Genomic DNA, 15,304 nt, shown 5'->3' with positions numbered 1-15,304 from the left:
CATTAATATCCATACCTGTTGTGAATCATCAGGCATCAAGATTCTAGGCATGTCCTAAAGCTGCTGTTTCAGTGAAGATAATTTCAAGCAATGAAAATGTATTTTGTTTTCTTTAATGGTGAGGATTTTCCAAAATTACCACCACGTTTTGGATACTTAGGGCCATCTTGTCAGCTGCTGCACATCAGTATAACCCCTTTGAATTTGATGAAGTTCTGCCAGCATAGAGCCTTTATCAGAACTTGACTATAGCAAAACCTTGAACTGCTTCAATACCTGGTAAAATCTTGTTTTCATGGAAATCAATTGGGATTTTACCATTAATTTCAATGGGAATCAGGGTATTACATCTGGTTTTTAAACTCTCGTGAAGGAGAGGCAAGTTTTATGTCTGTTTCTGGGTGGTTGCTCACAGCAAACAGTCAAGAAAAACATCCAGATCTCCCACTGGTAACAGATAATTCTATAAAGGGATGAATGCTTCACCATATCCACAACACACAGTTGCCTGTGAACACTCTAGTTGTATCTTTGAGAGCCACTATAGCAACAGATGTTAAAACTTAGCAAGGAAAACACTATTCATTAAATGGACAGTGGTCTCTCCCAACACTGTTCTATCAGGGAAGGCATCATAAAATGAATGCATAGAAGGCACTGCAAATACTTATCTGCATGGATAGGCCAATGAGCCAATGCTTAAATTTAATCTCAGGTGCTTAAAATTACTCACCTGCTTAATCTCAGATGCATTTGTTTGCAAGACCAGGGTGTTAGTAGGTTTTACTTTACTGAAATTACAGAATGAGTGGGTCAAAGGTTTTAAAGTATGGTTCAGATGTCAGATCTTTCCACAGTTCAGGTTAGAACATCTGCAAGCACTGAACTGCAATCATAATGTTAAGGTTTACACATTCTGTAATACATTTCACTGTTAGAGTAAGCAATATCAAGTATAGTGACTGAAAACAGGGGTACTCAACCCCTAGCCTGTGGGTGAAATCTGGCCCATGGGGCTCCCCACAGGTTGGGAAATTTGGTGGCAGTGGAACAGTGGCAATTAATACTGCCAGCCCCTGATGCCAAATTCCCAAGCCCCATGCAGCTGGGTCATAGCTGAGCCATGCCCAGCCTCAATGTAGCCAGAGTGGTGCCAGGACATGCCCCTTCCCTCTGTGCAGCTAGATCAGGGCCTGCCATGTCCACCCCACATGCTGGATCTGGCTCACCACCTGGATCGGATCCATGGACAGACCAAGCACTGCAGCCTACACAGCAGTGAGCACCACTGAATTATTGTGAGTGCTCATGTCCCAGAATGACTAGGCCCTAACAGTTTGCTTAGCAATGTGGATTCAGTTGTAATGTAAACTGTGGACAAAGTGGACAAAGAAGTGGACAAAGAAGTGCCCACTTTGCTGTGGACAAAGAAGTGATCAGACTAAAGAAAGAATGTTTCCTTACCCTTCTCACACGTTTTCCCCATAAAGCCTGGAGGACAAATGCATTCCCCAGTATCTTCATGACAGATGCCATTGTTCATGCAGGCAGGGCAAATTGAACTACATGTTGGACCCCACTTCTGAGCTTCACAACCTGTTATACAGAAGTACAACAAAAAACTGGTTTCTGTCTCACACACTAGGCAAACCAGAAAAGGATCAATGGCATTTGCTCATATATAGCACCTTTGATCTATTAGAATCCAGTATATAACAAATCACTTCACTAGAGAAATGCATCCACTTCTGGGGTGAAACATGACAACTGCAGTACACAATAGCAACACACAACACTTTTGAGACAGGAAGAGAAGAACAACTTCTCTTTTGAAACTGTGGAACAGATTTTAGATTGTAATTAATCTAAATAATTAAACAATTTGGATGTTGGCAAGGATGCTTTGTTTAATATTGTTTTCCTCTTGGACTACAAATAGCCCGGATTTCAGAGTTTCATCTCAGCTGAAACATGTTGTGCTTATAACATGCAGAAGGTTTAAACTCAGCATTGCTAACATTGTGCCAGTATCTGGCAGGGTTTTGCTGTCACAATATTTTTCTTAAACTGAGACAAAAACATGGTAGGCTGAACTCTCCCCGATGTTATAAACCAGAGATCAATAAAACATATTCTTCCCTTATACACTGTGTAAAAAACCAACAGCATAAATGTAATTTTCAGTATACACACCAGTAATCATACTTGTATTGGACAGAAAGTGATCTTTATTGATAACTCTCATGCATAGACATGTTTGTGAAGGTAATGATAGAGTACTCCCAAGGCAGCTCCAATAACAAAAAAAGTATTAGTGGAGGAATCTAGATTTGGACCATAATTTTCAGGTTTTGGTTTGTATTTGATAGCTCAGCTTGGCATTTATGTGTCAGAAATTATCTCAAATCCCTAGACATCTAAATGCAGTTCTCAAGAGATGACACTTAGGGGTCCAACTGTAAAACCCTAAACTCTGATCTGGTTCTGGGACACGCTGGTTACTCCAAAAACTTTTCAGACTCTTATGACATGCTTTGTTTCCCTTTCATGAAAATAATTCTGCACATAATATAAAATCATGGACAAATAGGGCTATAAGGGACATTGGGAGGTCATCCAATCCAACCTCCATGGATTGGCATAGCATGGCATAGCATGGCCCAGCTATGATCAAGGCAGGAACATCTCTGACTATGCCATCCCAGACAAATGCTTGTCTAACCTGCACTTAAAAACCTCCATTGAAGACCCCACTGCCATTCTAAGCAATCTGTTCCAACACTTAACCACTCTCAAGTGTTAGAAAGTTCTTCTTAATATACAGCTTAAATTTCTCTTTTTTGCAATGTAAATTTCAATATAAAAGATGCATTTAAGCCATGAAGGGCAATCTATACTACACAAAAGATACTGTTGTTTCAATGCAGACAACTACAGCTCCCACATTTTCAGAGCACGGTCATCATGCATACCAGGCAGCTGAAGCCACAAATTCTTGATGATATAAACTGATGCTGGTTTACACAAACAGAGAATTTGACCACAGTATATGTAACAAAGGTTTAATCTTAGCTTCATCACAGTATAATATATAAAACGAAGATCAAGACACAGCAACTTACGTCTGACTATCAGCCTTGTATAAGCAGAGGTAAATGTATTTCCTCCTATGTATCTGGCATAGTAGACCCCTGCATCTTGCAGCTGGACAGAAGAGTAAGATACTTCTAGTTCACCTGGCACTTCATGCCTGGGCACAGAGTGAATGAATGAACCTGAAAGAAGATCAGAAAGGATCCGTAATAAACAACTAGAATATCCATTCATCCTTTCATGGTTAGAGGAGCTTGAATCAGGCACTGGGTGAAGGCAGCTTGGGTGTACCAAGTTGTCCACGATACAAGGGAAATCTTCCATTTGAAACATTACAGACAATGTGTTTGAGGCAAAGAACTTTTTTGCCTCTTGTGGAATCATGGAGGGTTAAAAAATTCAGCCTCTGATGTCAGATGAAAGTGGATGCAATGGTGGAGAGAGAGAAAGAAAAAGATCAGTCAAACGCCCAGGTTCTGGGTTGTGGAATGAACAGTGAGACCAGGTGATCTTGGAGGACAATATGTCAGGGGAAAAAGGGGAAGTAGGGATGAAGCCATGAGGACCACAAAACATAATGGAAGTTGAGGGTAGATAGACAGAACTAAGTGGAGGGAGATGCAACATGAACAACAAAGCAAAGGCACATAAAGGGAATTATAGGACTAAAGGGATTGTGGAGGGAAGCAGCTCTGTTTGTAGGAACGCAAGCTGACTGAAAGGTGTAAAAAGTGATGTTTCCTCTATGCCATTGTATAAGCATTAGCAGAAATAATTATTAGGTAATTATAGAGGTGCCCAGATAGCACAGTAATGGTGAGAGATAGAGAGCAGTTACCATTTTTGTAGATCACTGCGTCTTCCTCCTTTGAGACCTTTCTGATGAAGGAAATGTTCACAGACTCTCCCTGATTTGCTGTAATAGTTAAGGCCACTGGGAGGAAGGAAGCTAAAATAATAACAAAAACAAACAAATGGGACAGCATGGGATCAGCGGCAGGAACTGTTGTCTCTGTTCAGTCTCCATGATGGAAGCTGGAGAAAGCCCTACACAGTCATTGCTGGTGGCTTTGCATGCTTAGATTTCCTACCAGAATGCATTCATTCTTTTCACCACCAGCAGCCCCTGCTGTGTATTTTGGCAGTCAGGAAGCTCATCTATGCCCTGGAGCAACAACAGGGCTAAAGATGAGGAGAAGAAATGAGTAGAAATTAAATTTTGCCTGGATAATTGGAAACATTTCCTTAACTCTGAGATCCAGTAGTCTGTGAAATATCATTCCCATTCTTTTTATCCCTAGAAACACATTTTGCGGTCAGACTGGATAAAGTACTGGAACATGTATTTTAGGCAATATTTTTTTTTCTTTTAGCAAATTTAGAGAGAAGTAACTCAGGAGAGCTTTTCCCCCCCATTTAACTTCTCTGAAGTTCTAGAAGATTATGTCAATGTCATGTAAGGCTTGCTTAAAGATGGCATAGCATAATGTAAGCCTTTGCTCAAAATTAGGCCTCCATGCTTTCCTCAAATATTGGCAAACACTGCTCGTCAGTGGGGACAACTGAATAAGCTACATTCCTGGTCAACACTTTTTGATCAAGATTTGGCCCCTCAGAAGATATGGTTTAATCAAATAAAATAATGCCTATGGCAAACTATCCAGTTCAATGATCTTTTTAAATTCTTCAACTAAGAATTTGAAACAACTTCTTTTTGCATAAAACAGAGGCACATTTTCCATACTTTTTTACTGTTTTCCAATTTTTTCCAGCTAGAAAATAATAACTGAATGTAAAAGGTGACATTTCACTAAAACCTTTTAATTTTTATCTTCTCCCTACCAGTGAAAAATGTTTACAGAAAAGGAAGGGGGAGCAGTCAAAAACAGGAAAATCTAACCCCCACATTAAAAAAATAACATTCTAAGCCAACTTAAAATGAAAGGTTAATTTCAAAATGTTAGTTTGTTTCAGTATGTTGAAATTAATCATTTCATTTAAGACTGACTTAAAATATTCTTTTCCTTATATTTCATTGGAAAAAAACAGAATTTTTAGCAGAGCTCATTAGAGTTTCCTGATCAGTTCTAATTATGATTTCCTAGGCCCCTCTTCAGATACAAAGGAGAAATAAATCCTACAAAAGCAGTCTTACAAAATTAGGAAACTTTGATTTTTCAGGCAGTACTTCAGGAATATTCAGATCATGATCTGAGTGTAAATTTTACTTCTGTCCCATTCCTATTTAGGACAGTGAGTGAACTCCCAGCTGGCTACTCTGTTACTGGGCTACTGTGTTTTACTATTTTCATGGGAGTATTTAGCTTCCCTCTGAGTCGGTTCCTACCACATATTGTTTTCCTTCTACTCTCTGTACCTCTGTACTGCATCTATCTTCCTCATGCCTAAAGTCAGCTGAATTTGCTACCAGAACTACCAGGAGCTACCGGAACTACTGAAGCCTCAGCTGGAGTGAGTCATACAAGACTGACATAAGCTCCTACTTGATCCCTAATCTACTGTGCTAAATAAAAAAAACACGTATAAGTCAAAAAGCCCAAGGCTGAATTTATTCAGTCTTTGCAGTTTAATCTCAAATGCATAGACTGAACCAATGAGCAAGTGAGCACACATTCACTTTTGATTCAGGAAATGCAGCCACATGCCTTCAGTAACCCAGGCCAGAAGCTGTGGGACACTAGAGCACAACTCCTTGCTCAGCTGGAACAGACAGCTTGAGCCAATGCTAGCCCACCTACCCTGTGAAGGTGGGTTTATGAGGAAGGTGCAAAGCATGCTGGGATGCTTAGTGAGCTAACTTGAACCTGGAGGGGATCTGGGACAGAAGCTCAATAAATCCAATAACCTAAATCAGTTAAGTCTGATACTACATCCATCCAGGTTTATCTTAAATTGGTTTCAGCCATTTTAAAAGTGGCTTATATGCACTGAACTTCTGTTGTGTTACAGATTTTAACCAGTTTCTGATCACTTATACTAGTTTACATGTAATTTCTATCCCTAACCCTGAAGTCCTGTTTTCATTTGATAAAGCTGGTAGGAAGAACATAGGTGGTCTATTTTCCCTGGGAGACTGTTGTTCTTTCAAAGTTGAATTGTAGTTGAAATCATGACCATTTCACTAAAATTTTGTTTGAACCATCCAGAATAAAAGTTCTGACAATGTCTACACATCGAGATGAAAATTTAAATGTTCCATTTTAAAATAACTATTGAATGTCAGTATTTTAAATTTTAAATCATCTGACAATAATAGCAAAAAGGCAACTGAAATGAAAAATTACAATCCATTGAAAAACAGTGTGGGGGGGAAGGAGCGGGGTTCTTCAGAAATGGCATTTTCATTTTCAGGACAACTCTATAACCTAGGCCATAACATGTAAAATGTCATGCATATGCTGACTTGTACAATGTTATGTATGTGAGCAGTTCCAGTCACTTCAGAGCGATCACTTGTGTGAAGTTAAGCAGATGCAGAAGTGTTGGAATCAGGCCCTATAAAGCACCAGTCAGTACCTTCTAGGGTGGCATTAGTTTCTGCAGCTGCATGGCCAATCACAGAGCTGAACATCGTACCAAAAGCAGAAAAAAAAGAATACTAACAAAAACATCATGAGCAATCCTAGAGTGTTCTCAGTATGTAAACTGAAAGGTAGTCATAAAGAGCAAGCCCACTTCTAAAGATTATGATCTACTTGTAAACAAAAAATAATTCAAAACTCACAAAACAAACTGTTCGCAACAAGTCTTTCAACCAGCTCCGCTAAAGCATTTGGCCTCCATGGGCTTTAGATGCAACAAGGTTTTGTATTAAATTTAGAGAGCTATTAATAGTTTTTCATTAAAAAGTCATTTCGTAGTTTAGCTTCTATTTTTCCTCTGTGTGTGTGTGCGTGCGTGCGTGCGTGCGTGCATATGTGTTAGTTTATCCATGGGAGAATTTTTTTCACAGCACTGTTGTTAGGACAAGAAGCCCACATTCTTTGGTGGGCTCATTTCCAATGTATTTTTAGATTGTGACTTATTTAATGATTTCAGAATTTGCGTGAGCCCTCCCTTGACAAAGACACCATAAATCAGATTGCAGGAGAAATGCCAATGCAGTGTTTTGCTTTCATTTCTATATACCCATTATTGTTCCTGCAGAAAAAGCCTCTAGCATTGCATATTAAATAATATACCATGCAATATATAAGAATACCACACATTATACCTATATTATATGCACATATATACTTAGGTCCCTGGCAGAAATTCACATAATGGCATGCTGGGATCTGTTTCCTGGTCCCAACAATTGCACCGGCTGCCATGCCACACGTGCCTGGCAGGACACATGATTTTGGGATCAGGGATCAGATTCCAGTTGCACCTTTACTACTTGCCAGGTCAAGGGGAGAATGATCCTGAGCTGTACCTGCAACAGGAAGTAGAAAACTGGATACCTGGTAAACCAGTGCAGTCCTGGAGCTGAGACTAACAATCAGCTGATATTGGTCTCAGCCCCAGGACTGCACAGCAACTAATTCAAGACTCCAGTGTAGTCCCAGGGCTGAGACTGACAATCAGCTGATTGTAGGTACCAGCCTCAGGACCGCACTAGGGCTGGTCCTGGCCACACACCCCATGCAGCTGGTGTCAGGATGCAGAGCAGGAACCTTGCCATATGTTTAAGTTAAGACACAATGGAACCAGTGCAAAATTATTGCACATATTTTATTGAATAATTTTGTGGCTTATTTCCCATTTTATCATGTCATTAATTGCCTGAACATGTGGGCAGGTTACTTGTTAAGAGATGATTAACAGGTTAATTGCATCTTAGGTGTAACATCTGCCATAAGCCTCATACACACATCATACAATCCTACCGTGGGCTGGAATATCCAGAATTCAGAAGAACTGGCCCACTACTCTGAGAAGTTTATACGTACGCTCAGGCAGAAAAAAAAATTCTTACATTTCCACGTAATAAAGGCCAAGATTTCCTAAGTGCTGCTGTGTAAATTTCTGGTGTCATAAGCTCTTGTACCTAGTGTTAATAATGGGTGAGCTTTGTAAGGTTTTGATACTTGATTTACTACAGAGTGGGCACATCCACATGAGATGCTACGTCCCTGTAGTGGCGAGCTACAGAGATATAGCTTGTTGCTACAGCAATGTAGTGTTGGTGGGCACAAAGCATGATGCCAACACAACCTGTGGTCAAAAACAACCTGTGCACCACCAGGACTGTGCTAAAGCAAGTACTAAATAAACATGCAATAACAACTGTGCAGTCGGTTGCATATGCAGATGTGCCCAGTACGTATTCAACAGTTCTTACGCTTCTCTGCAAAGTATGCCAGACTTTTTTCTTAGTGCTCAGGCTGGGGAATGAATGGATGAAGTTAGGTTCCTCAATAAAGCACATGAGTTCATAAATGACCATGTGAGAAGTCCAGTAAAACTCAACAAGACTATTCCCATGGACTTCAAGTTAAGCACTTGAATCGTCTAATGGATTAGGGCACTAACGCAATGAAAGTTCCAGCAATGGCTGGACGTTCCAGAGTGCTGATTATCCAGCTGCTCTCATTGACTTAAATAGGAAATGAAGCGTACTTTTCAATTACACTCGGTTTTTCAGTACTGAAAAACCACAGTGCATTTCAAAGCCTTTTGAAAATTATTCATATAATAGGAATGGAAGTGAAAAAGACCTATTTTCAACTGTAGTAGCTTTGTGAAGCCTTGCAGTCATTCACTGACCTCCCTTTCCTCTCCCTGGAGCATCTAATAGCTTTGAGAATTTCTATCATGCCTCTTTCTCACCCATCCATCCAGTAATTATGAGACAGTGCGCAAAATAGACTCTCTGGTGAGGTTTCAATTCAAGCTACACAAACCAAAAAGGTTTTGGCAAAAATTCCCTCAAAAGTAGATATATACGAATCAAATTTATTCCCTTGCATAACACATGGATCACCAATACTATATTGGCTTCAGTCAAACATGAAATAATCTTTCTAGTGGCAGAGGATGGATTTGGAAGGACCAGTTCCAAATCCATCCTCTGCCACTAGAAAGATTATTTCATGCTTGACTAAAGCCAGTATAGTGCTGGTGATCCATGTGTTATGCAAGGGAATAAACTTTCTCAATTATTGGCTAGGGTATCAGAAGGGGTCAGAATAACCATGAAGTTCATTCAGCATAAAATATAAAACCCATTTTTCACCCTGGACTGCCAACAAACACTTTTAGAGTAAAACAAACACATACACACCAGCTAGTCCTAACAAGAGACAGAGAACAAAAGAAAGTATCCTTATGTTCATTCATTATCTATTTTCGGTGTGCTCAGACACTACAATGATGATTGCTATATAAGAACCAAGAAAGAACAGACAGACAGACAAATGCAACTGCTCATCATTTTTGTATTGAAAAGCAGCCTAATTGGCTACATGTTGCTGTCTAAATTTTTGGTGTCATAAACTCTTGTACCTGGTCTTACCAATTGGTGAGTTGTGGAAGATTTTGATACTTGATTTACTACAGAATATGTATTGAGCAGTTCTTATGCTTCTCTAAGAATTAAGTCAGTCTTTTTGCTTTAGATCTCAGCCTGGGGAATGACTGAGATCAAGTTTCCCAGCCTGGAGGAGAATGGCCTAATGGTCTGAGTACAACAGTCGTATCCAGCAACTCCTACCTTTTAAAATTAAGATATTTTTCTGTTTTAAGGTTTACTACCACTGCACATCACCTTAATACCTGAACACCTTCCATAGAAAGGGAATGTCTACATTGCATCAATGCAGCATCGTGATTACTGGAGCTAATCTGAATGAGAATTCTCTAGTAAGAGAAGCAGTGAAGCTAGGTTCATTCAATATTTTGCTTGGACTAATTAGCTCTTGCTGAGAAGCTGCGTAAATTAGCCTGAGCAGACCACCATGCTAACCTCTGTAGTGCCATGTAGACACACCCAAAATAGCAAACAACAGTGAAATTGTTATTGGATTGTGTGGAGTTGTCTCTTCTCAGTTTAGAGGAACAGCTTGAGGTAAGACATTTTATTTTTGCTGGTTCTTTTTTTCTGGTGGGTGGGGGAGGTAAAGTGGAGGGGGCAGAGAGAGGGAGAAGGGAGAGATGTCTGTTCTTTGTTTCTGATATTGATTCAGCCTGCAGTCTTAACCGTGTCCCTCAACTTCCTGGCCTCATCTTTCCTATATAAAATGTACACAGTGTTACTCAGCTACCTACCTCACTGGCTTGTTCTGAATTTAGCTGGTTTCTCTTCATAAAGTGCTTTGAATATGGAAGCCCAATGATAAGAGTTACCATTTTATTACTTTATGGCTTCCATAAAACCGGGGCAGTTTTTCTTGCCTTATTTTATTACTTCCTTTTGTACATCTAGCTTTAAGCAGAAATGGGCAGAATGTCTAAAACTGTAAAAGAACCATCTAAACATATTTACCCACTATTTCTGAGCTGATTTGAGCCAAATAAATTCTATTTTGAACACAGGCAGACAAAACTCTTAGGGTAGAGGCGATATTTTTTATTAGACCAACTAAAGAGTTGCAAAAAAAAATTTTTCTTTTCAAGCTTTTGGGCACACATGCCCTTACCAGGCAAAGAAGAATTCAAAAATTATAAAATTTTTTCCCAGGTAGAAAAGAAATGTCATCATGCAAAAGGGAAGACAGAGATGGCAGGGTCACTTTGCCCATTCACCACCTGTACCTGTACCCATCATTCACCACCACCACCTGTACCCATCAAGTCAAGGTAGCAGAAACAAGAAGCCCCCTCGTAGGCCTTTTACATATCTATCATGACCTACATACGGTACCTCCTTGTGACATCTTCATAGTACGTATCCTTGTCACCTCATCTTTGACTTTCCCTTCACAGTAGTAAGCTCCAATCGTTTCACCAGCTTGTTCTCTTTTCCACACCACTTTTTTGGCAGTTCCTCTCTTGTCATCTTCAGACACTTCCAGGGGGTTCTGGTGTTGGCTCATCAGGGCCTCGTAGTCTCTTCCGATGGTGACAGACTCACAGGGACGCCATTTGGCAGCAATACAGATAAGAGATGTTTCCGTGTTTCCCACTAGAGGGAGTGCATTGATCAGCATCAGGTCCAGTGCTGCTTCCACTTTACCTACAAACAAACAACAGGTAAGGAAACTTTACTGTAAGGCCTGTATTTCTTTTAGCTCTGATTGCTCAGATGGGGGTCTTTCAAAATAACGTCCAGCTTCTCTGACTACCACCTTGCTGAGTTTTAAACAGAGAAAATGGCTGCAAGTTCATAGTCTTTTTTTTTACTAAGGCCAGATTGTGCCTCCAGATACATTGAAGGCTCTGTGCTGACACAGAAATGAGCCAGCCTTCTGGCAACACTCTCCTGTCTCATTCGACATTTCCATCCATCAGTCCCTACTAAGCCACTGGAGCACCCCTTAAGACCAATATAGCCAAGGAACCAGAAGTAGAGTCAAAGGGAGAAACCTGCACTGCAATGGGTCCTTGTGTGCTGCTCCTACCAAACACATCCCTGTAGTATCTAGTGTCTGCTCTTAAAAAGCCATCCTATGTGTTAGACTTGTGTGACACCTATTTAATGGGGATATCCTACCTTGCATTCAAATACCATTTACTGTTGCTTCTCTCATGCAGTGAAGAGAGAAAACAAAAAAGAAGACAGACACATTTCTGTGGAGGTTTGAGATAGGTCCAAAAGCAGGACATTAGATCCAAAGAGCCAGCACATTGGGTTCAGAACTACATAATAAGGGCCAAGATGGATGGAAACCAGTATCCACAGATCTGTCTCAATGAGCCCATTGTATTCCTGTATTGAGACCTTCTGAGCCAGCTCCTCACCTGCTTTGGACATGGTACAGCCAGACACAACAGTGCAAAACAGATGTAAGGTGTTACCAAATCAGAATGCCAATTTATGCCTACTTTGCTGAGGCAAAAAGGATTATAAAAGATGTAAAAATGAGTGGAGAATTCAGTCCACAGCTTACAATGGAGGGGAAAAATGATCAGACATCTGTCCAAGCTGGCATATGATGCTAACATTACTAAGGTATACCTGTGTTCATAGCCAACAGCACACAAGTGAATTGGCAGTGTCTGACAGCCTTTGGACTTGGCTATACCACAGCAGCAGCAGGGCTCAGAGAGAATAGGGCTGAGGAGGCCCCACCGACTCAGGCCTACTGATGTGCTCGAGAGTTGGAGGTTCACCAGTGAAACCACTCCAGGCTTGTCTACCTCGCAGGTATTGGAAACTGAAGGTTCAAGATTAGGTGCAGCAGAAGTGTCTGAAGTAGTCCTGTTAGAAAATTTCCACGTCTGGAGAATATCATGAACACCATGGTGCTGATAAGTCCTTTGACTCCCCAACTCAAATGAGAAAGTGGTTATGGATATGAGTGGCCTGTGGCCCAAGCCTGGAGTAACTCACATGTCTAGAGTGTGTAAAGAGATGCTCTTTTCTGCTCTACCACTATATCCCTCCCTTGGTAAAAGTCCCTTTATCCTTAACCAAATCTTGTAAATTCTATATTGCTTGCTTTTTGCTCTAAAGTCATAAACCCACTTTAAAGCTAAATAATAATCTTGTCACCTCTCTAATTTGTAATCTTGTGCTTTAAGCAACAGACCTAACCTGGCAACGCTGTCCCATTTTAAATACCTTGGTGATGAGCACTATGGAAATATGATAGATCAAAGCACCATTACAATATTCATGCCTAAATAGTTTACATGCATGCGAGCTACAGCACCCTCTCTGAGTAACACTTTTCAAATAACAGGCATTTCCTTTGAATTTTGAAAGTCAGGGTAAGAAACAAGGAAACATTGCATATTTTTTCCAGCTAAAACAAGAGAAATAATGGATTGCTTTTAAAGTAACACCTTGATTTTCCAACTTCAGATTCAACTATACGTTGTGGATACACAAACAGCCTCCATGCAGCCAAAATTCAGCATCATTCAGGTTGCAACATTTTTTCTAATTTCAGGCAATGGGTGTAGCCTTAGATAAAAAGGTCACCAGGGCTCAGGGCTTACTTTAGTCTTTAAACGTGTGCGTGTGTGTATTCTGTGCTTCAGGCCAAGGGAGGAGGTCCTTCTCTGCACTCAGTGCCAGCAGCTACTCAGGGGAACCTTGTATCTTAGAGCACATTGACATCCACCACGCCCAGCTGCAGTCACCACCCTTTAACGTGCCAACCCAGATAACTTTAAGCAACATAATGGAGAAATGAAACCTCCTGGAAAGGATACAACAGCCATTAAAATCAATATTGTATAAAGCTAAGGGTCAGCAAAGTCAAGACATCCTGTAACACATTACAAAATGACTCCTTTGTATAAAGCTAAAGGTAAATAGACCCTGTGATCTTGTCAGATTTATATGCATACTTTCATGTCTGGTTGTAATTACACAGGGCCAAATTTTGCAATTTTTACTGAAATGAGTAGTTCTTAATCTTTATGCCCCTGAATCTCCCCTCACATATACCAGTAGGAATCAGAAGTAGTTGTCTTGAAATTTGTATGTACAGATGAGATAGTTTCTACAATACTTATTTACAGGCTTTATGTGTTCCTGGAAAACAGCGCATAACTCAAATACCAAGAGCTATCTAGTCTCTTGGTAGCTAGTCTCTCTTCTTGTAAGTTGTATCCAATCCTTTCCTACTTGCCCTTGCCTACAATCCCTATTGTTATCTCTGTCCATTCCTTTCAATTTATTCTCCCCCCAAAATTCTCTTATTTGTTCTTGTTAGTCTGTCTTGATTCTTTCCCCTCACAAGTAGAAATCTGTGTTTTCCCTGAGTCATGTGTCATCACTGTGCAGGAAAGTACATTCCCAGAGCCACCCATCCTAGCCTTCAAACAAGGACCAAACCTTGCTAACCTCCTCACCAGAAGCAAACTTCCTCAAGCCCAGAACACACCAAATGTATTCAGATTATGCCATGACAAAAAATGCAAAACCTGCCAACACATCTCCACCACCCCCACAATTACTACACCCCACAACAGAGCCATCAGCATTCCCAGATTTTACAGCTGCACCTCCAGAAATGTGATATATCTCATCCAATGCACCAAATGCCCTGAGGGAAAATACATAGGAGAGACCAAACACCAACTGCGCACCAGAATGAATGCACACCGAAAATCTATCAAAGACAGGAATACCCAATTACCTGTGGGGGCACATTTCTCACAAGAAAACCACTCTCCCTCCAATCTCTCAGTCCTGATCCTCAAAGGAAACTTACAAAACACTTCCCAGAGATGAGCCTATGAACTCCACTTCATCAACCTCCTGGACACTAAAAATTATGGACTAAATATAGACATTGGATTTATGACAGATTATAGCCTGCCTGACATCTGACTCCCCAGGTATCTCTCCACTATTCATCCCCCTTCTCTCTCCCCCCACCCCCACCTGTCTCTCACCCATTGGCTCCTCAATCTACACTTTCACTGATACCTGTCTTGCATGCAGACCAGCCCAGCCCCCGGCTTCTTTGCTTTTCATTCCATCCAGGAAGAGCACACACCAACTGCTGAAACTTCCTTAGCCTGATGAAGGGTTTTTGAACCCGAAAGCTTGCTTAATAAATGTTTTCCAACTATTTAAGTTGGTCTAAGAAAAGATATTGGATTCACCCAAAGAACCTTGTCTGCCAACATACATTACACACGCATTTTGCAGCACACCAAACATCATGAAGCGTGCCTGAAAGGCAGGTACCAGGTCTTCTAGCAGGGGAAGGAGAGGGGGCAGAGGGAGAGCAGCAAGTTCCCCCTGGCCCAAACACAGATGCACCCTCTTTCCTGGCAGTGATAACTCTTCTGCTGCTAGTGGGAGCAAGGACGTGGTAGTAATGCCTGCACCCACACCACCACCACTAACACCACTAACCAGCAGCAGCATGACATTCTCCACCCCAGTTTCAGTTCCCAGAGTTAGCCTTCCAGTGCCAGAGGAGGAACTGAATCTGGAAGTAGAGGAGCTGAGGGCCATAGCAAAAGAAATTCTGGGGAAGGAGGGGAAATCTGAGTTTGTGCTCCGCACTCCTCAAAGTGCCCCTAGGGGCAGGTCCCCTTCTCTGGAAGGCACTTCAGAGGAAGTTGTGGGGGCAGGTGGCTC

General features: G+C 41.0%; 1 protein-coding gene across 1 annotated transcript in view; it reads right to left on the bottom strand.

Annotated features, from left to right (window-relative positions):
* The window catches only part of TEK (TEK receptor tyrosine kinase), a 73,565-nt gene that overhangs the window by 36,807 nt on the left and 21,454 nt on the right, over window positions 1-15,304 (bottom strand). The window contains exons 2-5 of the mRNA XM_090038813.1: window positions 10,961-11,272; window positions 3,932-4,042; window positions 3,123-3,275; window positions 1,465-1,596 (exon numbers count right to left, since the gene is read on the bottom strand). Coding sequence (XP_089894939.1) covers window positions 1,465-1,596; window positions 3,123-3,275; window positions 3,932-4,042; window positions 10,961-11,272 — 708 coding nt within the window. The remainder of the gene's footprint in view (window positions 1-1,464; window positions 1,597-3,122; window positions 3,276-3,931; window positions 4,043-10,960; window positions 11,273-15,304) is intronic.

Source organism: Crocodylus siamensis, chromosome 3 (assembly GCF_052110815.1).
Source record: "Crocodylus siamensis isolate JL-2025a chromosome 3, ASM5211081v1, whole genome shotgun sequence".
NCBI lineage: Eukaryota > Metazoa > Chordata > Crocodylia > Crocodylidae > Crocodylus > Crocodylus siamensis.
This window is presented reverse-complemented; position numbering and strand designations above follow the sequence as displayed.